This window comes from Giraffa tippelskirchi, chromosome X (genome assembly GCF_054371585.1).
Source record: "Giraffa tippelskirchi isolate mGirTip1 chromosome X, T2T-mGirTip1v1.2.pri, whole genome shotgun sequence".
NCBI lineage: Eukaryota > Metazoa > Chordata > Mammalia > Artiodactyla > Giraffidae > Giraffa > Giraffa tippelskirchi.
The window spans coordinates 32,559,782-32,583,275 of NC_137289.1; the positions used below are offsets into that span (position 1 = coordinate 32,559,782).

The following is a 23,494-nucleotide window of genomic DNA, read 5'->3' on the forward strand; positions in this document are numbered from 1 at the left end:
CTGTACAGCAGAAATTAACACAACATTGTAAATCAACTATACTGCAATAAAATTTTTTTTAAAAAAGAGTCATTCTATCACTGGCATTCTTTCTGCCCTCCCTTCATGGCACTTCCATAACTTGTACTTATGTTCATTACATATTCATTATCTTGAAGTTTATAAATGATCTTCACATATATTTTCAAGGTTTTATGCTGTCTCTTTTCTATCAATATGGCTTTTCAAAAACCCTTTTAAAATGTAGAACTAATGTAGAACCAAAGAACTAGTGAAAAGAAGGGAAGCAAAAAGCAAAGGAGAAAAGGAAAGATATACCCATTTGAATGCCGAGTTCCAAAGAATAGCAAGGAGAGATAAAAAAGCCTTCCTCAGCGATCAGTGCAAAGAAATAGAGGAAAACAATAGAATGGGAAAGACTAGAGATCTCTTCAAGAAAATTAGAGATACCAAGGGAACATTTCATGCAAAGATGGGCTCGATAAAGGACAGAAATGGTATGGACCTAACAGAAGCAGAAGATATTAAGAAGAGGTGGCAAGAATACACAGAAGAACGGTACAGAAAAGACCTGCATGACCCAGATGATCACGATGGTGTGATCACTCACCTAGAGCCAGACATCCTGGAATGTGAAGTCAAGCGGGCCTTAGGAAGCATCACTACCAACAAAGCTAGTGGAGGTGATGGAATTTCAGTTGAGCTATTTCAAATCCTGAAAGATGATGCCGTGAAAGTGCTGCACTCAATATGCCGGCAAATTTGGGAAACTCAGCAACGGCCACAGGACTGGAAAAGGTCAGTTTTCATTCCAATCCCAAAGAAAGGCAATGCCAAAGAATGCTCAAACTACCACACAATTGTACTCACCTCACGCGCTAGTAAAGTAATGCTTAAAATTCTGCAAGACAGGCTTCAGCAATACGTGAACCGTGAACTTCCAGATGTTCAAGCTGCGTTTAGAAAAAGCAGAGGAACCAGAGATCAAATCGCCGACATCCACTGGATCATCGAAAAAGCTAGAGGGTTCCAGAAAAACATCTATTTCTGCTTTATTGACTATGCCAAAGCCTTTGACTGTGTGGATCACAATAAACTGTGGAAAATTCTTAAAGAGATGGGAACACCAGACCACCTGACCTGCCTCTTAAGAAAGCTGTATGCAGGTCAGGAAGCAACAGGTAGAACTGGACATGGAACAACAGGCTGGTTCCAAATAGGAAAAGGAGTACGTCAAGGCTGTATATTGTCACCCTGCTTCTTTAACTTATATGCAGAGTACATCATGACAAACACTGGGCAGGAAGAAGCACAAGCTGGAATCAAGATTGCCGGGAGAAATATCAGTAACCTCAGATATGCAGATGACACCACCCTTATGGCAGAAAGTGAAGAGGAACTAAAAAGCCTCTTGATGAAAGTGAAAGAAGAGAGTGAAAAAGTTGGCTTAAAGCTCAGCATTCAGAAACTAAGATCATGGCATCTGGTCCCATCACTTCATGGGAAGTAGATGGGGAAACAGTGGAAACAGTGTCAGACTTTATTTTGGGGGGCTCCAAAATCACTGCAGATGGTGATTGTAGCCAGGAAATTAAAAGATGCTTACTCCTTGGAAGGAAAGTTATGACCAACCTAGACAGCATACTAAAAAGCAGAGACATTGCTTTGCCAACAAAGGTCTGTCTAGTCAAGGCTATGGTTTTTCCAGTGGTCATGTACGGATGTGAGAGTTGGACGGTGAAGAAAGCTGAGCGCCGAAGAATTGATGCTTTGGAACTGTGGTGTTGGAGAATACTCTTGAGAGTCCCTTGGACTGCAGGGAGATCCAACCAGTCCATCCTAAAGGAGATCAGTCCTGGGTGTTCATTGGAAGGGCTGATGTTGAAGCTGAAACTCCAATACTTTGGCCACCTGATGCGAAGAGCTGACTCATTGGAAAAGACCCTGATGCTGGGAAGGATTGGGAGCAGGAGGAGAAGGGGACGACAGAGGATGAGATGGATGGATGGCATCACCGACTCGATGGACATGGGTTTGGGTAACCTCCGGGGGTTGGTGATGGACAGGGAGGCCTGGTGTGCTGCGATTCACGGGGTCGTAAAGAGTCGGACACGACTGAGCGACTGAACTGAACTGAACTGAACTGAAACAGGTATTGATATTGATATTTTGTTGATTGATGTTGTTTAGTCAATAAGTGGTGTCTAACTCTTTTGCGACTCCATGGACTACAGCCCGCCAGGCTCCTCTGTCCGTGGGATTTCCCAAGCAAGAATACCGGACCGGGTTGCCATTTCCTTCTCCAGAGGATCTTCTCCACCCAGGGATTGAACCCGTGTCTCCTGCATTGGCAGATGGGTTCTTCACCACTGCCTCAACAGAGAAGCCCATTGTTATTTTACAGATGATAAAATCAAGATTCTTACTCTGTGAATGTGATTGGCTTGACTAACATACTATTGCTGAGTCTCCCAGCCTGAACTTAAATCCAAGTTTCCTGGTTAAAAAGACCATGCTCTCCCCATTAACATCTTGCCACCTCAAGGGTCCTGCAAATACTTTCTGGCTCTGAAATGCTAAAACTTAGATTCCCTGTAAGAGGAGTGCCTCAAATTATGCAGTCGGTTGCCTTCTCAGAGTGAGGAGTCAAGCAAGATAAAGTAATTAATCAACCAGAGTGTGAACGCTAAGAATTCAATAGATCTCAAATAGTTGTGGGATCCAGACCAGTGCTATTGCATCATGGGAGCTATGTGTTCACCACGGTATCTGCCTTAGCAATCCTGTAAGTAAGAAATGTAACCTCCAGCCCATTAAAACATTGCTAGTGAAGAAGAAATTCATAGGGCCTGGACTCCATCTTAGGCCTGTTCGTGCTGATCATGTTCGGCTACCTCTCTAATGGACTCTGAACTCTGTGCTCAGTGCCTGTGGAAACGACAATAGAAGGATAAGAACCCCTCCAGACAGGGGAACCTTAAAGATTGTATCCAGGTTACTCACCGCCTAAGAGAAAACATACACTAATCACCCCTGTCTCTGGACAGGCCGTAAATTTTTCTGTACCTATCGGAGTGTAACCTCAGGCTTATTGATTATTGGCCAATTGTTTAACTGTTTGAACACATAACACCTAAATGATGAGATTATTGTGATTATATTTACCCTTCCTTTGTTTATGTAAGTCTCAAAAAATTTGGGGTGGTGAGTTCGGACACGTACACATGGGGTATAAAAGATTTTCACAAATGCTGGTCGGGGTCCTTGGCTAAAAAGAGACTCTGCCTTGGGCCCGCCGGTGTAATAAACTGCACTCCATTACCTGCGTTGTCCTTCCGAGTGAGTTTGTTTCCCAAAATGCGTGGCTATAACACTAGCATGGCCATATACATTCGAATGCGTTCCAATAAATATCTGGTGTTTTTTCACTTTTGCCAAGTCCCATGGTGTCCCACCAAGAGAAACTGACACAGAACATAAACTGAGATTTGGCAAAAAGCATAACAGATAACCACTCAATGGCAAAGTTCTTTTTCCATGGCAAATTTTCTGAGTCATCCAAGAACTGGAACTCCTGGAAATTCCTTTTCAGTAGGACACCAAAGCAATTCTCTTGCCTCCAAGCTCTTGATAACTTAATGCAGTATAGAGTTTTTTGGAGGAAAAGCTTGGTTTCTAAATTCTCACTTATCCTGTGTTTTCTGCTGTGAAGCTCTGAGTGGATATATAACACTTTACTGGGGCTACAGTGCTCTTCTGAGGAGCCAGAGACCTTCAGAAACTCCCAGGTTTCACCATAAAGAGGATTACAATAGATTTATTGTACACAGGAACTGAGTTATGAAGTGTTTTCTGTTAGGCATCGTTTTAACAGAGAATCTTTCTTGAAAATTTGGTGTTGGCAGAAAAGAACACTCTTGCCTGAATGAACAAATTATTCTTTTGAGCAGAGATTTTCCCATAAACTCAGTCTTCCTTGAAGAGTTATCGATTTACTTCTTGGCTTATGAATCACTAGTAAGACTAAAAGAATCAAAAAGGAAATTAAAAATATACTTCAAAGTGAGCAAAGAGCTGAATCTTTATATTTTTTATCCTCTTTGACATGACTGTGGTTAGAGAAAGCCCAGGGGTAGCTATGTAGCCATTATTTGAATAATACAGTTCTTGATGTAATCAGACTCCACTCAAAAAATAACCATTATTAATTAAAAGGTTAAATGTGGGTGAAATCTTGTAGGCATTGGTGCCCATTATATTTCTGGGATCTTATTATATTAAGTTTTATTCATCATCAAATCAGGAAATAGATGTGTTCACTAGAATGGCCATGCTTGCGTGCAGCCCAGAACAGTTTTCACAAACCTCAAATAATGAAGAAAAAGACAAGTTCTCATACCACCTATCTAGAAAGCTTCAAGAACTGATTTTCTTTCTTTTTAAACACAATGGAAAACACACACTGGTTATTCTGTTTCTTGAATACTGCATGCCCCTTCCAGATTCAGAAGTTTTACATAGGCTTTTTCCTGTGCCTGGAAGGTTTTGGTTTTTTTTTTTTAACTTTTTATTTTGTATTGGAGTACAGCCCATTAACAAACAATGTTGTGACAGTTTCAGCAGACAATGAAAGGATTCAGCCATTGATACACATCATATTCATTCTCCCCCAAACTCCCCTCCCATGCAGGCTGCCACAAAACATTGAGCAGAGTTCCCCGTGCTGTACAGTAGGTCCTTGTTGATTATCCATTTTAAATTCAGCAGTGTGTACATGCCCTTCCCAAACACCCTAACTATTCCTTCCCACCCCATCCTTCCTGCCCACCCTCCTGTCCCCCTTCCTGTGCCTAGAAGGTTTCTGCCCAACTCTTTCTTGTCCTCGGGTCTTAACTTAAATGGCAAATATTTAGAGAGAGTCTTTCTCTGACTCAGTGAGTGTTGTCCTACACATGCACCCCATTATTCTTTTTTCCCCTATATTACTTACAATTTTTCAATATATTCTATTTGTTTACTTGTTTAACTTGTGTGGCTCTCTTTGGAATATAAGATCGATAAAGCTACTGTATCTCAAGTGTAGTTTGAATGACCAGGACACCAGTGAAGTGTAAGCTTCAGAAGTACTTGCTTGAGCTATATTCATAAATGTATCCTATTTTTATTTTCTTCAAGAGGGTTCCCAAACATAAGCATTAGGCCCCACAAATCTGGATTTGCTTTGCCCACTGTAGCAGACACACTCTAAGGTTATCCTCAGTGGGTCATGCCCTTGTATAATGCCTTCCTCTGAAGTGTGAGTAGAACTTATGACTTGAACTAGCCACTAGTATATGGCAAAGGTGAAGGAACAGGCACTCTTGTGATGGAGCTCCATGGTACAAGACTCTGTCTTTACACTGGAATGGCGGATTCTCCTGTTGGCCTTGAAGAAGTAAGTTTCCATATTTTGAGAGGGCCTATGAAGGCAGCCTTCTAGGAGATAACTACAGGCCTCAGTTAACAGCCATCCAGAAAATGGTGTCCTCAGCCCCACAACCACTATAAACTGAATTCTACCCACAACCACAAGGGCAGAGAAGAGGATGCTAGGTTTCAGAAGGGAAGACAGCTTTGACTTTAGCTTTGTGAAACCCTGAGCAGAGGATCCAGCTAATCTGTGCCCAAACTCCTGATCCATGGAAACTGTGAGATTAAAAATTAGAGGCTGTTTTAAGCTGCTAACTATGTGGTCATTTGTTATACAGTAATAATAACTAATACAATCACCAGTGTCTGGTGTAGTGCCTACCACACGCTAAGAACTCAAATATATTTAATGAGACATGGATTATATTCAGGCTTCAGAGCTTATCTAAAGAAGGGATCAACTGAATTGGAACACTCTAACTTAAAACATTTCCTTAATTATAGTATCTTGTTTCAGTTTGTCTCATTAAACTAAAAATATTCTTAGTTTTGCTTTTTATCCATCTAGAAGACTTAAGTCCAGTTACATTTATCATAGTACTGTAGTTTAATGTCCATAATTCTATTTTGTGGGTTTTCTTTTTTCGTTTTCTGTTACCTGGTTATCCCTTATTTATTTTCACTTTCAATTACTGAACTACATCCTACTTATGTTTAACCCTTATATGGTTTGCAAGATAAAATAGTAGATTCAAATAATAAGGTAAAAAGACTAGGAAAGGAAAGTTATTTGTACCCGGTCAATGGAAAAATATTCAATCTCTGAATTAAAATACAGCCAGATACAGGCACACAGGAAATACCATTCTTGCTCAAGTTGTTCCCTATTCCCAAAATGACCTCACCTACCCTCTCCGCTTGGCTTATTTTTCAATTCTCACAATAACAGTCTCCCTAAAGTTACACCTACCCCTCTTCTCATCTCGTGAGTTAGGTATTTCTAAAATGTACTGCTTTACTTCTCTGTAAACATCTCCATCAAGTCACTCTCCCCAGGCATTCTTCTTTCTGTTTACCTGCCTACCCTCACAGAGAGACTATGAGCAACCTGAGAAGCAGGAGGGAAGAGTATATTCCATTTCTATACCTTAAGCACTGAGCAGAATGCCTGGCAGCTTGGAGGGCTCACTATGTATTTGATGACTGGAGAGAGAAGTAAATGAACTAGAACTAGACTTCAGTAAAAAGTACAAAGGGCAGAAAAGGCTATAAGGAATGTAAGGTTTGATCTGAAACCAACAAATAAACTGACCTGACTTAGTGGAGAGGAAGCAGTCTGAGACAGGCACAGGCAGGGATGAGGAAGGAAAAAATGGGTGGAGCTGTGAGATTATGCTGGCCAGAGGGAGATTTCACAGGAATGGGGATACTTAAGGCCTTAAATAGCAAATAGAGCAGTTGGTTTTTGATGCACTAGGCAAAAAGGGGTGCTAGTGCTATTATACTCCGGAGGCCAAGGGAGGTTGTAAAGTTTTCACTGAAGTTGCTGAGTCCTGATGTTCCTGTGGATTTTTCCTGTGAGCGTCATGCTGTGATTTCTTTCTGGTCTCGTTCTGTGTGACATAATTAATATGGCTCCTTTGGACACAACTGTTAGGGACATTAAATAAAATTATTATGATCCTACTGACTGTGTGACTGTTGTGCAAGCATTTAAAGCCAGAGAAAAACTTTGGTAATTGAAAAATCTTATAAGACATAAGTTTGAAACCACTCTTTATGCAATGCATAAAGATGCAGTCAGCCCTCTGTGTTCTGCAGGTTCTGCATCCATGGATTCAACCAACCCCAGATCAAAATAATTTTTTTTTTTTTTTTTAGATTTCAGAAAGTTTCAAAGAGCAAAACGCAAATTTGTGGCACACTAGCAACTATTTACATAACATTTACATTGTATTAGACATTGTAAGTAGTCTAGAGATGAGTTAGAGTTTACAGCAGGATACAGAACCGACTCATTGGAAAAGACCCTGATGCTGGGAAAAACTGAAGGCGGGAGGAGAAGGGGATGAAGAGGATGAGATGGTTGGATGGCGTTACTGACTCAATGGACATGAGTTTGAGTAGGCTCCGGGAGTTGGTGATGGACAGGGAGGCCTGGCGTGCTGCAGTCCATGGGGTCGCAAAGAGTTGGACATGACTGAGCGACCTGAACTGAACTGAACTGACACATAGGTTATATGCAAGCACTACACCATTTTACATCAGGAACTTAAGTATCTGAGAATTTCAGTATCCACCTGGGTCCTGGAACTAATCCCTCATGGATATCAAGGGTCGGCTGTGCTAAGTGAGAAAATCAAGGTACTGTTGTTATTAATGTCAAATAGTACCTATTTAAGTGGAGAGGCAACTATTTTTGGATAACAAAATATGATGCACTGCAGAAAAAATACTCTCACTTTCAAAGAAGTTTTTTTTTCTTATAAGATACTAGTGAAAACTTAAGTTATCAAATCAAATATATAAGAGAAAAGGCTCTTTAAAACTCCTGTTATACACTTTCCATGTAGGCAGCAACCTTGTACTTAGCTGTTAGTTTCCTTATAATCATGACTTAGATAAGTGAGGCTTCTAATCATATCTTCTGAATGAGGTTCTCATCTTTACGCAACAGATAAAGTTGATTACATTCTACTGAAAATGGTTAAATTTTGATCAAATATGCCTGCCTTCATCACTTAATTCCCTACCAAATGAAATCAATATTGAAAAGTTTTTCAACATGCTTTTTCTTGTGCCTTTTATGTCAAAGTTTGAGGCCATATTAAAGTTATCAAGTACTTATCCCCAAGTGCTCTATTGTAGACGCAAAATATGATCAAAGAGGACTCACAACCAGGTATGCTTAGAATCTGAAAAACATCACGAGTAGGGTTGAATTTCAGAAGTATGCTCCACAGAAAGTTCATTTTTTAATATAAATTACCTTAAATCCTTTTTTTTTTTTTTTCTTACGAGAGCAGAAACTATGGCAAAGAGAACAGAATACAGAGATGTAATGACTTTGACATCTTGGAAAGGAAACGGCATTGATGAATTTAACCCTAAGGCAAGCAGGGTATCCTTCCTTATGTATTTCATTCCTCCAACAATTAAAGCTATTCATGGGCTACTCTGATGCAAGATTAAAGTGACATCAAAACTTCTGCAGATAGACTTTCACCCAAAGGAGACCTAAGCAATACCAGTGCAATTCCCATGGAGTCTTAGAACACATCTTTGCCCAAGCACACCTCTATTCAAGACAGTCAGCCAGGGCTTTGTAGCTGTAGAAATTGCAAGCCAGGCTAAAACATGATAGTCCCCAAGTTTCCCGGTGTTTCAGTATCTATTGCTATGAAACAAATCAATCAGTTGCTTAAAAAAACAGCAATGAATCATTTCTTACAGTTTTCTAGGCGAGGAATTCCGGCAGGGCTTGGCTGCAGTCACTTTCTCAGCTCCATTTGACGGGTGGTTGAGCTAGTCTGGGAGATACAGAAAGGCTTCATTCACAGGGCTGGTTCTCTCTATCTTCATATGCTGTCTCATATTTCGGTTTTCTGGTCTAAGCTTCTTTACATCATGTAGTCTAGCTCCTTGTAAAGAGAAAACAGTAGATGCCTCGTCAAAGTTAGGCCTGGAACTTACCCGGTGTCACACCTGCCAAATCCTATTGGTCAGAGTATCACAAAGCCAGCTCAGATTCAGGAGGAGAGGACCCCAGCTCTTGATGGTATGCATACAAGAAAGAAGTGATCGTGGTCAACTTTGAAAACAAATTGAACACTGCATCTCTACGTCGGTTACTCAGAGTCCCAGACTGGCCTTCCTCCTGTTCCCAGAGGAGCTCGCTGACTTTTGCACGTCTTCCGGCAATGTGGTATAAACAAGTAGAGAGCAATGTGCAACAGATCTAGAGTTTCATTGTGGTTCCATCTCTTCTGAGTTAAGTAGCAGCATAATAAACGCCCATCTGAACATTGTTTTCAAAATCTATGAAATTGGGATAATGCTATTACCTTGGATAGTTATAAGAATTAGAGACAAATATAAAGAGACTGGCATATATCAGGTGCTTATAAATGTTTGTTGTTGTTGTTGTTGTTGTTAGATGATTGATGGGCTATGAATAGCTCTCTAGCATACTTCTACCTAGAATCCTTATTCTTAAGAAGGGGAACCGAAAGACAATTGTGAAGCTCTTCTGAGACATGTCAAATCATGGAAACACTCTGGCCTTCAAATATCAGAAGCCTCTTAAATGGGAGGAAATCTGAAAGAATTAAGGATAAGCCACACACTCAGAATTTTAGTTCAACCCTGAAAGTTGTGGGGAATGCTGATCTTCACCCCTCTTCAACAAAGGAATCAGATAAGATCCTGAAAGATGTATTCAGGATACTACACACCTTCTATCAATGCTTTGACTACATAGCTTGAATAAATAATAGTAAGTACATAAAGTAGGCTCTCCATGTTGAAATTATATGGCATAATGTACAATAAATATACATGTTTATTCATATCTATTACATATATATGCAAATATGTATACCTATGCTAAAAGAGATGCACTCTGCTAAGCTTCCCAAAGACAATGATTTATTATTTTTGTTATATGAAAGAAAGGGCATTCTATACATAGCACATACTCAATGAGAACCAGCTTCATGGACATGCTACTTCTGCAGTTGAAAGGGGGACCATGCTTAGAAATCCCCATGCTTACTTAAATGCTCTGCTGTCACCATCTTGAAATCCTTAGTAATTTCTGAACAAGGGGCCCTTCATTTTCATTTTTCCCTGGGCCTGGAAAATTACTTAGCTGATCCTCACTTCAATATACTGTTAACTATGAATTCATATAATCCTGATGAGAAATTTTTAATAGATTTATTTATATACACTTATGAGTAAACCGATACATGCATAAAGTATTCAATAGACACAATGTATTTTGCATCCTATAGACAAAATGTCATTCAGCCATTCAACAAATAACTACTGAGGGCAGATTTATACCTATATTAAGGATATATTACTTCATTTTTTATTACTATATCGTTTTACATATTTTTTTCTCAGGAAGAGAGAACGATCAAGAAGTTGGGTGATTCCTGAGACAAATGTTCCAACAGATGTTACTTGAAAGCTCCTCATTAACTATTCGGTAGAGGACCAGTGACGTGTAGATGCTTTTTCCCTAAGTATCAACCCAGAGGTATCGCTCATGGCCCGTTCAGTTCTCCATGTACTCAGTCAAGAGTAGTACCTTTACCGCCAGAAAAATAATTTTCATTATGTAGAATATAGTGATCCAACTGCCAAAGGCAATCTTCATGACAAAATATTATTTATTTTACAAATAAAATTAAGTATAATATTAATAACAGTATGATAAACTTTAGGAATGATGAAATTCTCTTATTGTTTCTGTACGTGGTTTCAGAATTCCTTTGGTTAATGAACAAGAGTAATTCCTTTCTGTAGAAACATTTTGATATAAAATATCGGGTGGTTTTCAGAAATTTTCATATTTTGAAACTTAAAACTTAAAAAGATAAAATATAAGTTGTCAAGTTAAGCAACCTAATAAAGGCCATGATAGTGAGGGAGGCCTCATAGTTTCCAGTGGCTTTCAAAATCAAACTAGTAAATCAAATTTCATTGTGTCCTCATAGAAATATCATGATAACTCAGTCTCCATCATAGAAATGGGATTGGCAAGCGTTTGGTTCTAACTAGTGATAGCCCTTGTAAGAAAATTGCCAATCTTTAGCATATTCAAAAGTCCCAAGACTTTATTAAGCTCAATCAACAAATCTGCAGTTTGAATTCTATTTTTGCACCTCCCTGACAAAGCTCTAATTAAAAATACAATAATTTTTACTGTCTCACTGAGGCAGTGGATTACATTTTACACCTTCTTGTTTCTAAATATTAATATGGTAGTCCAATCATCTAGAGAGTCCTCTCCACCTTTTACAAATGTTGACAAAGAATTTCAGAAAAACTAAGAATAAGCAAAATATCTGTATATATGTGAGAGAGCTTTGATTACATAGGCCTGTGGTGCAATATGCCCTCAAGTTTTTGCATTGTCTTAAAGATTTGCTGACCTTAAAACACTTTTAGCTACTATGCTATTTTCTTTGTGAAACAAGAGGAAAATAGTCTGTGTTCTGGGGATCCATAATAAAAACTCGATGGCAGATTCCATTCTGATTAAGGTATGGATGATAGATTAGGCTATTGTTAAAGTAGTCACTCCCCACCTTCTCCGCACTGACCTGGATGAGAAAAGTATGTATCTATGATCCACTGATGCTGGGGTTGGCCATGACTTGATTTTGCCAACAGGATGTTAGTGGACATGACAAACTGAGACTGGAAATGCGCTTATATGATTGTGGCCTACAACTTGTTCTCATACATACATATTGTATCACTGCCATGAGAAGAGGCTACAAAGTAGCCCCTGGAGCAAAGACAGTGAGAGACACATGTAGCCGACTTGGATCCTAGCTTCAGTTTGGATCCAAGCCCAAACAAACTCAGCCAAATTCACAAAATTTCAGCCAACTTGCATAAGCATGAGGGAGAAATAAACACTTGCTGCATGCATTGAATTTGGGCTTTTTAAAAATACAACACAATTGTGACAACAGCCAACTGATTCAACAAACCATTCAAAGAAGTAAACAAGTGTAGCTCTTCCAGGGCAAAATCTGGTTCCGTATCGACTCAGGCAAGGTACATTAGATTCATTGCTAGAATTGTTAAACTGAGACTTTAAACAACATGCAATTACTTGAAATGACATTCCCTGCAAAAATTATTTATGCAAAATGACTAAGCATTCTTTTTAAGATACATATAAATTTCAATTTTCTTGTACCATCAACAATATGTTCATCCTAACATTCAACAAATATGTTAAAATGTCTATTACAAGTTATCAAAGCATCATTTAGACCCCTAACCAGGTATGCACAAGGACTGGTCAACAGTCAATAAACACAGGAAAGAAGATCCATCTAGGAACTTTCTGACACATTCTCCTCATCACCTTTATCTCATGGTGTCTTGAGTTGGTTACTATAGTCTTTACCACTGACTTGGCTAATTCTAGCAGTTTTACTACTATTACTGTTCACTACATTTCTCTACCTCTTTTTTTACTACTTTCTTTTTCTTTCCTTTCTTTTTTTCACACCATTTTAAACAAAGTGTCACCAAGAAGAAAATTCTCCCAGAACAGCTATCTTTCTAATTTAGAGCAATTGGTTCCTGGGAATAGAAGGAAAGAGTGGTAAAATATTCAAATATTGAAGTATTGAGTGGTAAAATATTCAAATACCGAAGGGCTTCCCTGGTGGCTCAGATGGTAAAGAATCCACCTGCAATACGGGAGACCTGGGTTCGAGTCCTGGGTTGGGACGATCCCCTGGAGAAGGGAAAGGCCTGGAGAATTCCATGGAGAGAGGAGTCTAGCAGGCTACAGCCCATGGGGTCACGAACAGTCAGACACAACTGAGCGACTTTCACTTTCATGCTCTGTGAAGTGTATTTTTTTTTTATACAATTCAAACAAATCACTTAGCTTAACCGTGCCTCAGTTTCCTTTCTCATCCATGCTCTGGGAAAAAGAACCATATATAACCACACTTTTTAGCATTGAAATGAGCAAATGTTGTGTCTGAAAACACTGAAGTAATATGTCATTTTTTTCTTTATTTAAAAGCAGCTTTCAGCCATATAAATTCTCTTCTTACAAAAAACCTGCCGTTCACTACTTCAATAATATATCTCTTTAAAGAGTCTTCTGCTAAGTATTTCCTCTTTACAAAACCCAAATAAAAATTTTACATGGAAGAACTTTTTTTTCTAAATTTCTGTTGTAACACGGCTATTATGCATTGGAGAAGGAAATGGCAACCCACTCCGGTGTTCTTGCCTGGAGAATCCCAGGGACGGCGGAGCCTGGTGGGCTGCTGTCTATGGGGTCGCACAGAGTCGGACACGACTGACGCGACTCAGCAGCATTATGTATATACTTGATCATGCGTTTATTGCTACACAGTGGTGCAAATGGTTCGGAATACACTGTGTCAAAGAACAGATTGCTATTGTGATTGACATGTCTACACCGGGGTTATAAGTGTTTCGTAAAATATGTATGTTGTTTTGCTTTATTTGGTTTTGTTCTGTTTTATTTCTTCATAGTGTTTTTGTTTGATGTTGATGTGTCTAGTTCAGCTATGGCTCGGTCATTGCTACATGACTTCTAATTGGCATGGAAGTATAAAAGGGAAGAGTTGGTTAAAACCATTGTTGAGATTTTCACATGTTATCTCTGTATTAATATACTTCTCTTTATGTATTTTATTATCTATATATCCTACACTTCACTGCCATGAATATCTCAGAGACTTCTTATTGTTTAGTGAATCCTCCACACCTTTAAAAGTGTCAAATCATAGAAACTGAGTTAAAAAAAAAACTATCCAGTCACTAAGATAAAACCCATATTTAAAGACCTAGATTAAAACTAAAGTTTAATAGGGATTACTTATTTTTTACTTAAAAGCCCAGTGTCCTCTACACATAACTTCCTTAAAAGGACAATAAATGTACATATGTCTCAATAACCATCACAATATTAAATGTAGATGCAATGGAACATGAAGTTTAATAATTCTGGAGAGTTTCTTAAGTTTTGAAAAAACATGACTCTAAGCCATGAAGAAGTTAATTCCTTCAAAGCTTATTGATTCATTCTGAAAAAATAAATTTTTAAATATCTTAGTCATCCTAAGGCTCAGCTGGTGTCTTAGATTATACATAATACAACCGCAACAGACCCATCAACTATGTATCACTGAAAATAGAACACAATTGTAATGTAAATATCAAATATCACACATTAATCACAATATGCTTTGCCATCAGTTTCACATTTATATATAAGTACAATGCACATAATCATTTTCTTTTAAATAAATTTTAGGTGCATTAAAAATGTATTATGCTTGCAGATATTGGCATTTTTAAAAGCTGTTCAAACTGAAATCAAATTAGAAAAAAAAGTTAACATTCATTTTAATAGGAACACAGATGACCCAGTCTAGGAAAAGCCAATAATGAGTTGCTCTATTTTATACATTTAATGTAAATCTAATGTGTTGTCCTTCACATAGCAACATGATGCCATCATCAATAGAACATGTGCTTTATGCTATTTTTCAAATGGTGATAATGAGTTTTTTCCGAAGCAAATACAGTACTGAATTTCATCAAATTCTATAGATGCCATAACTAGAGTAATTGAGTGTATATTAATAGATTTAACTCTTTATGTTGTTGCTGTTGTTCAGTCATTAAGTCGTGTCAGACTCTTTGCGACCCCATGGACTGGAGCCAGCCCAGGCTTTTCTATCCATGGGATTTCCCAGACAAGAATATTGGAGTGGGTTGCCATTTCCTTCTGCAGGTGATCTTCCTGACCCAGGGATCGGACTCACGTCTTCCATATCTTCTGCATTACCAGGTGGATTCTTTACCACTGAGCCACCAGGGAAGCCCTTAACTCTTTATAGGACATATTTATTTCTTTATTCATTACTTTCATATGCTTGTAGCTTAACAAGATTTTGGGTGGATTAATTTGTTCATCAACATTGAATAAGAAATGACTATCTCTGCTGATTAAAAGTAAAAATGTTTATTGGATATTCATAGGAATTGCAAGCTGTGGCACCAAATTATTGTTTATAATATATATATATATATATATATATATATACACACACACACATATATATGCATGCAATAGAATTATGGGTGATTAAATAGCTTTCTATATGTTCTAAGTGTTCTACAAAGAGTATGCTTCTCTATCCATTTTTAAAATGTTGATACTTTTTATTTCACTCTGTACTCTCTTCCTTGTCAATTCCATTCATGTTCAATGCTTCCATTTTCAAATGCCTCCTCATGACTTCAGATACACATCTCAAGCCCAGATCTCTTCTCTAGTATTCAGCTTCATATATATTTCTGCTTATCTGACATCTTCACTTGAATATTTACCAAAAGTGCTTCAAACACAACCCTCTTTAAATTGAACACACAAGCAAAACTCCAAATTACACCCATTCTTATGACTCCCACTCGTGGTAAATTGTACACTCACAGAATTCCCAATCTCAGTAGACACTGCAGTCATGAATGCAGTTGCCCAGGCCCTGGATGTAAGCGGGTATTTTTGACACCATGTTCTCCTACACCAGCCATGTGCCAACAAGCACATGAGTCCTGCAAATTGTACCTACACACAGCTTTCTAATCTATCCAAATGTCTCCATCTCTGATGTCACAACCCTGGAATACTGTTCAAGTATCTGGAATTCTTTTTCCTATGTGGTTTTTGTTCGTTTGTCTTGCTTTGCTTCCCCTTTTTTTTTTAAATATACTGCAGCCACAGTGATCATTACAAAATGCATATCTGGGCAGGTCATTTGCCTGCTTTAAAACTTTTAGTGGTTCTATTTTGCATCTAAGAAGAAACCCCGAACTCTTTCACTACACTCTCCCCATTGACTTTCACACTCAAGCTAATGTGCTCTTCCTTCCAGTCCACCAACTTTATTTTTTAATCAGACATTTGTATAGTTCCCTTAAGGAACAGTCTTCAAACCTCACCTTATGCTTGTCAATCTAACTCACATCCATCCTTTTTCCTACGTTAAGATACTAATTCTTCAGGACAGCCTTCGCAAACTTACTGAATCAGAGAGTATCACACTATTTTATCTATCTGTCCTTTCCACGCATAATGTTTAATAGTTAGTAATAAATGTATATACGTGTCTGTCTCTCCTACCAGATGGTAAGTTCTATGAAGGTAGGGTCTGCCCACATTTTGCTCATCATTTTATCCTCAGCTCCCAGCACACTGCATGGTTGAATTCCTTATCAATAAATTACTGTTGGATTAAGGATTATAATGTCTTGCATTCAGAAAAACATTAAAGTGGGAACAAAATACATGAAGTCAAGTTGGTATTCAAAGTGCATAGAATAAGAACATGTTCACTTGCTCTAAGAATACATAAATCTGACCTTGAGACTCTACTTTTGACGTGAGTAAAAAAGACATCTAATTGTCCACCAGATTAAAAATAACATGGTTTCTCTTAAAAAGAGCTAAATTAAGAGCATATTTCCTAAAGGTCTTCAACTGAATGTTTAAGATAATTTTATCATGAATAATGTCCTCTCATTAAGTGTTCCTATAATAAATATCATGTTAATTTTTTCTTTATAATGACTTTAATACTAATTTATAGTTGAGACCAATGTTTAACTATTATTTTGCTTATCAAAATTATAAGTGATAGTATAGACAAAAAAAAAAAAAGAAAAGGTTAAAACAGAAAGTAATGAACAGGGTTGAATGCAATAATAAAACTGTATAAAGTTGTTTATCTACTGTCAAGGAAACTTTGCCACTTCTGACCAGGAAAAAAAAAAAAAAAAACCTCCTCTGACACCTTTCTTCTCTATCTCTTTTTCAGTCTAAGCCTTTGGTATCTTCATGACTTTGGTCAAGTTCCTGGTTTAGTAAATAAAAACTAATGGATGAAAGAAAGCTTCTTACAATATTGTAAAGTAATTAGCCCCCAACTAAAATAAATAAATTTATAAAAAAAAAAAAAAAAGAAAGCTTCTTAATCTTATGAGCCTCACTTTCTTTGCCGGTACGATCCAATAAGTATGATCCAATAAGTGAAACCCATGCCACAGGTGAAGTAAGATAATAGACACAGCACACTTCCTTGAATATAATAGGTCCTCAACAAATACATAGTTATTACTATTTTTACTTTAAAATATTTGTCCTCCCTCCTTACTCTTTCTCTTCATATCTCTGTGACTCAATAACAAACAGATATTTTAGAGAATGGGGTGGGGAAACCTGTGTGTCCCATTCCATCATTCAGCCATACTTTAGATTGAAAACAGTCTAGGACACTAGGATAATAAAATTTTCCCAGTCACAATTGCTTCTTTCTTGGAGCACTTCTCACTATTTTATAGTAGTTGATAACTTGTCTTCCCATGATTTCTTATCTGCCCCATGAGTGCACATACATATACTGAGAGAGTTTGTGCTAACATTCCACTAAGAGTGAAAATAATAAGAAAACAAATGAGCAACAAACCAAAACCTCCCAACTGATCAGATTTTAAAAGCATCAAATACTCCAGTATTTGATACTTGCTAGCAGTCATCAGGCACAATTGTTTCCAAAAAAAAGTAAAAAGCAAAAACAGGACCCGTAGCATTAGAGACTTTAAAACCTTTCATTCTAAATTTCGTATAGTATATGCAACTTGGGTTGGAGAAGGAAATGGCAACCCACTCCAGTGTTCTTGCCTGGAGAATCCCAGGGATGGTGGAGCCTGGTGGGCTGCCGTCTATGGGGTCGCACAGAGTCAGACACGACTGAAGCGACAGCAGCAGCAGCAGCAGCGTTACCTTAGAAACAACCAAAAATGTCACCTACTCAAGAAGTAGATATTCATTAAAAATCTAAATATTTAAATTACTAACAAGTGAATTGAGAAGTTGGAAAAATTATTTTTAATAAATTGAGAGCATATTAGCATATCTATTCAAAAAATCAGATAAGTTTGCATTGACCACATTAATGGAGTTCTAATATGAAGTTCATTAGGACAGCCCTATATTGAATAAATTGTGAACCCAGAGGAAAGAGTGCCACAATTTGTTTTTATGTCTACATGTGTATAAACTAAAGTAGTAATAACACTTAAACTACTTGCCATAATCCATGTTAGAATTTATAAAGAAAACAATAAAACTCAATTAGCATAATGATTGGATAGCTATATAGAAAGAATACAGAAACTATACCCCTTCAAGTAATGCTGACTTTGAATAAATCATAGGAATATTTTCTATGTCTTCCAAAATCATAACTATCTGTAAGCACAAATACTATATCATGTGACAAACTCTAGGGCCTGAACACTGATTACCCCCATGCTGCTTGGTAATAGTTATCAATAGCAGATGAATTATTCAACCAGTTGTTAACTGGTTTAGTTCTCAAGCAAGATTTTTTTGCTATTTAAAATTACAAAAAACATAAAACAATTTTAGGCTAAAAAGTGTTCTGATATTGATTAGACAAAGAGAGATTTAGCTTTCTTTATCTATCAGTCTATCTATCTAGGCAGTAAAATAGGGCCATTGAAGGCTCAAATCAAAAAAAAAAAGAAAGAAAAGAGAGGATAACAGAAGGTTCTACCTATACATATATTTCAGGTAATAGTCTTGAGAAAGAATGGTAGAATTAGAGAATTACAACTCAGCAGCTTCTAGTGGATTAATGGATGACAGTGATGATCCTCAATGATTGACAACATCACCACAATGGAAACTACAGATGGTATGGATCTCCAAACAGAATTTCAGTGTCACCTCTGGAATGGCTTTGCCAACAAAGAGTATCGGAATTCACTATATTATCAGACAGAGAAGAGAAAGCATTTGATCAAGTGTAGGAGTAAAAAAAAATCTTTGATAAAAGTTCAACACCAGTTCATGGTAATAACTTTTAGAAAACTTACATTAGAATGGAATTTCCATATTGTTAAATCAACAGCAAGCATATATAAGTGTGAAACTTTAGAAACATTTCCAATAAAGTCCAGAAGAGGGCATGGAGGTATGGTACCAACTCTACTGTTCAAACCTGGACTGGACTGCATAGCCAGTATACAGCCATACACAGCAATACCAAAACAAAATTATGAATAATGAAAAAAGGTAATATGATTCTCTAATTAAAAACTCCAAGGAAATTGGCTGCCAAATATTCAAATTTATAAGAAACTTCAAAAGCTGGTGCAGAAGATCACTATACCAAAAGGAAGATTTTTTTTTTTAAAGGCTGTACCTCGTAGCATGTGGATCTTAGATCCCCTACAGGGACTGAATCCATGCCCCTGCATTAGGAGCTCGGAGTCTTATCCACTGGACCCCCAGGGAAGTCCCAAAAGGAGGACTTTTATCACAAAATAAGTAACTAGGATATATAATGGTAAATACATCATTCAAAACAGCAGTGCTATTCAAAAGATACCTCAAAAGAAAACTAACAACAATGCACACGATGTTTATGGAAGTAAATGTAAAAAAAAACTACTGATAGACTTAGCTAAAAGAAGTCTCAAATAGAGCAATATATATTATGTTTACTCGTGGTGAGTAGAATATTGTACAGTAGTCAATTCTCCTTAAATTATTTACAGACTTATGCCTTACCTGATTGGTCTGGCACCCTATCAGATTAGTAGCTCACTTACAAAGCATCAAGGTAAGAAACCGAGTGAGGACTGAAGGGAGAGCCCACTCCAAAGTAAGAGTCCACAAAGAGTACCCCCCCCCACTACACTATCAGTCTTGGGAGGCCCTAGGCATGGTTGCTAGGCTCCGGCTACCCCTTACTTCCTACTGGGGGTTCCGAGGGAAATGAGAACCCTGATCTGTGGCCAGCTGACTTAGCTCAGCAGAGAAAGAAGTCCCAGGCCCTGTCAGGAGTCAGGTAAGACTCCCCCATGTGAGTTTTGCACGATTTCTCCACCTGCCAGAACAGATAGGGAGGCCCTTCCAGAACCGGTCCCTCCCACCCCACCCCCAAGGCTAGCAAGCCCAGTTGGGCGTTACCGGAAGTGCTCTCCCTGCCTTCCGCGCGGCAGCTCCGGAGCTTGAGGCTTCTGTTGGAGAGGTGTGGCCTCGCATCTACCCAAGGAGAAGTTCCGGGATTGGACAGGTATCCAGGTGAACAGTCTTTGTTAGAAGTGAAGGGACACACTCCTGCCAGAACTGAGGTGGTCCCGTAGAGCCCCTCCCTATCCTAACTTGCGCCATCCCGACCCTCAACCCCCGAGCGGCTCAGAAGTGACTGTTAGGCCCAACACCCCGCCACGTCAGCCAGGAGAATTTGTGGGATGGGAAGCCTTGGTCTGAAGGGGCAGCCTCAAGTCAGCAGAGGGAGTCGTAAAAGGACTGGTCAGGAGTCAAGTTTAGTATTCTGCGTTAGAATTAAGGTGACAAGCCCCTGATGAACAGAGGAGGCCCACAGAGTTCCGTCGGCCTCTGTCTTGTGGGTTCCTAAAACGGTACCCTTAAGGGGATCAACAAAGGCAGTTTTTCTTGGCGCCAAGATAGAAGAATCTCCCTACGGAGGCTATACACGCCTTCTTTTCCTCTGTCTTCTAGGGTGAGCTCTTCATCAACCTCGGCAGCTTGAGCAGCTGCCTGCGTTCTCTGACCAGTCATCATGCCTCGGGGCCAAAAGAGTAAGCTCCGTGCCCGTGAGAAACGCCACCAGGCCCGTGCTGAGACTGAGGGCCTAGGGGTTGCTCAGGCCACTGGGGCAGCAGCAGCAGCAGCAGCAGGAAAGCCCCCTTCCTCTGTCTTTGGGGACAGACCTGAGAATCTGCCTGCTCCTGGGACACCCAGCACTCCTGAGGCACCTGAGGGAGCCACCGGTGCTACTGCAGCTGGTTCAGGCACCAACTCAGCTGAAAACATCAATAGCCCAAAGGTGGAAAGCGCAAGCTCCCCCAAGGGCACTAAGAGCTCACTCAGTGAGATTTTAAATAAGAAAGTGGTTTTGTTGGTGCACTTCCTGCTGCAGAAGTATCAAAAGAAAGAGCCAATTAGAAAGGCAGACATGCTGAAGTTTGTTATCAAACAGTACAAGAATCATTTCAATGAGATCCTCAGGAGAGCTTCTGATCACATGGAGCTGGCTTTTGGTGTTGATTTGAAGGAAGTGGATCCTACCAGGCACTGCTACACCCTTGTCAACAAACTAGACCTCTCCTATGATTCACCTCTGAATGAAGATGAGCACATGCTAAAGACCGGCATCCTGATGATTGTGCTTGGTGTGATCTTCATGAGAGGCAGCTGCGCTCCTGAAGAGGCGATCTGGGAAATGCTGAATCTGATGGGTGTATATGCTGAAAGGAAGCACTTCCTCTATGGGGATCCCAAGAAGGTCCTCACAGAAGATATGGTGCAGCTCAAGTACCTGGAGTACCGCCAGGTGGCCAACAGTGAGCCTCCACGCTATGAGTTCCTGTGGGGCCCTAGAGCCTATGCTGAAACCAGCAAAATGAAAGTCCTGGAGTTTTTAGCCAAGGCTCACGATACCGTCCCAACTGCCTTCCCATCCTCGTATGAAGAGGCTTTGAGAGATGAGGAAGAGAGAGCCCAAGCCAGAGCTGCAGCCAGGGCTCGTACTGCTGCCCTGGCCAGTGCCCGCTCCAGAGCCATAGCCAGCAGCTCCTCCCAGGCTAAGTGAAATTTGAAAAGGTGCGTCAGCGTTCTAACAGTGGAGGGCCAGGGTGGGACTGGAGAAGTGTATACCATCCTGGAGTTCCTGTTATATATTGCTAACTTGAAATTTTACCTTTCTCTCTCTTTTTTTTCTTTTTTAGGTTGCAAAAGAGCAGTAACATTCTAAGCTGTGGATGACCAGGGTGGGTCCACAGGGAAAACTATAATATCATCTTTGTGTTTCTGTTCTATATGGTAAACTTAGAGTTTAATCTTTTCTCTTTTCTTTTTCTTTCCATTTTTTCCTCCCTCTTTCTCTCCCTTCTTTTCTTTCTTTCCTGTTGTTATATTTCAAATGTTTTCTTTTAAAGAAGATATACATTTCAGAATCTAAACTTATTAGTAATTTTGGTTATGTATTAGATTTAATTTAATAGATTTAAGATAAGAGTTTTATTATTTTGCAACATAAAGCGGGAAACCTTTAGTATATATTGAACTAGAACAGTACAACATGACCTGGTAATAGGCACTTCTTTGGAAATGTGAAAAAATTCAACAGTAAAGTTACTGGGATGAAAACATACAGGGAGGAAAAAGCTTAAAAAATGTGCAGTTCTTGGTTTCCCTTATTCATTTTGATCTGTTAGTCTATAAAAATAAAAGATACAGACCTGGCTTTGCTTAGCTTATTAACGAACATAAGAGAAATAAAATGTTTATAAACTGGAACTCATGCTGTCTGGCTCATTCATTCCCCAAATATTAATTGAGCATCTGCTCTTTGAAAACTGCTGTGTTAGAAATGGTGAAACTAGGATACCAAACACCCCTGCCTTTAGAATGTTACAGTTAAGGAGCAGTAATTATGTACAGAACATGGTGAAATACTCTTTAAGACTTAAAGGAGTAAGGAGGTAAGGGGACAAATATGGGGTTGGGAGAAGTGGGAGGGGGAGGGTGTTTGGCTGAAAACAATAGAGTGCAAGTTCCCTGGGGAATAGTAGTTTGGGGTTTGGGGAAAATACAAGTCTCAGTGGGCTATCCTGTTCATTTCAGCTGGGTGGTAGGCTAGATGAGGCTGTGGGACTGATGAACATAAGCCAGGTATACAAAGGGCGTTTTCTCAGCGCTGGAGGACAAAACCCTGGAATGCAAACCTGCTTGTAAGAGTTACTTTAGTATCAATATACCAGAGGAAAAGCTGCTCCTCGGGCAGAAATGGAAGGTGTCTGGTGCTCTTGTTCAGGTACAGCTGAACACAGAGCACAACCTAGCTGTTTTATGCACAGCATCTCCAAGGAATTTCTGAGAAATAAAGGGGATACCCCCTTGAGGTGGAATGCTGAGAACAGCTCCTAAGGCATTAGAAAGGGATTTTAATTAGGTTATCTTGGGTGTAATTTTGCAAACTCTAAGGGAGGGCTCCATGTCTGGTGGTGAAGAAATGAATGAAAATACAGGCAATTTGGATGGAAAGGCACCCAGGGGGAAGTTGTTGGTCCTTGACACAACTTCTAGGACCTTGGAGTTGCATCCAACTGGGATAGACAACCACACACACAAATTAAGTAATCCTCAAATGGGGGAATTTATTTTGCTTTTCTTGCTAAGCAGAACTGTGGGATCATTAAGTGGAAAGCTGCATATTTGGTG

At 39.0% G+C, this 23,494-nt stretch overlaps 1 protein-coding gene across 4 annotated transcripts in view; it reads left to right on the forward strand.

The window, feature by feature from the left end:
* The window catches only part of LOC145536213 (melanoma-associated antigen B18-like), a 63,843-nt gene extending 41,273 nt beyond the window's left edge, over positions 1-22,570 (forward strand). Inside the window, exons 1-3 of one of the 4 annotated variants that reach the window (XM_081565071.1) lie at positions 18,437-20,093; positions 20,771-21,874; positions 22,000-22,570. In XM_081565071.1, the coding sequence (XP_081421197.1) occupies positions 20,832-21,863 (1,032 nt within the window). In that variant the 5' untranslated portion in view covers positions 18,437-20,093; positions 20,771-20,831 and the 3' untranslated portion in view covers positions 21,864-21,874; positions 22,000-22,570. Of the gene's footprint in view, positions 1-18,436; positions 20,094-20,231; positions 20,330-20,770; positions 21,875-21,999 lie in introns of those variants that run through there. The other 3 variants (XM_081565070.1, XM_081565068.1, XM_081565069.1) reach the window with 3 other exon arrangements.
* Positions 22,571-23,494: the final 924 nt, after the last annotated feature.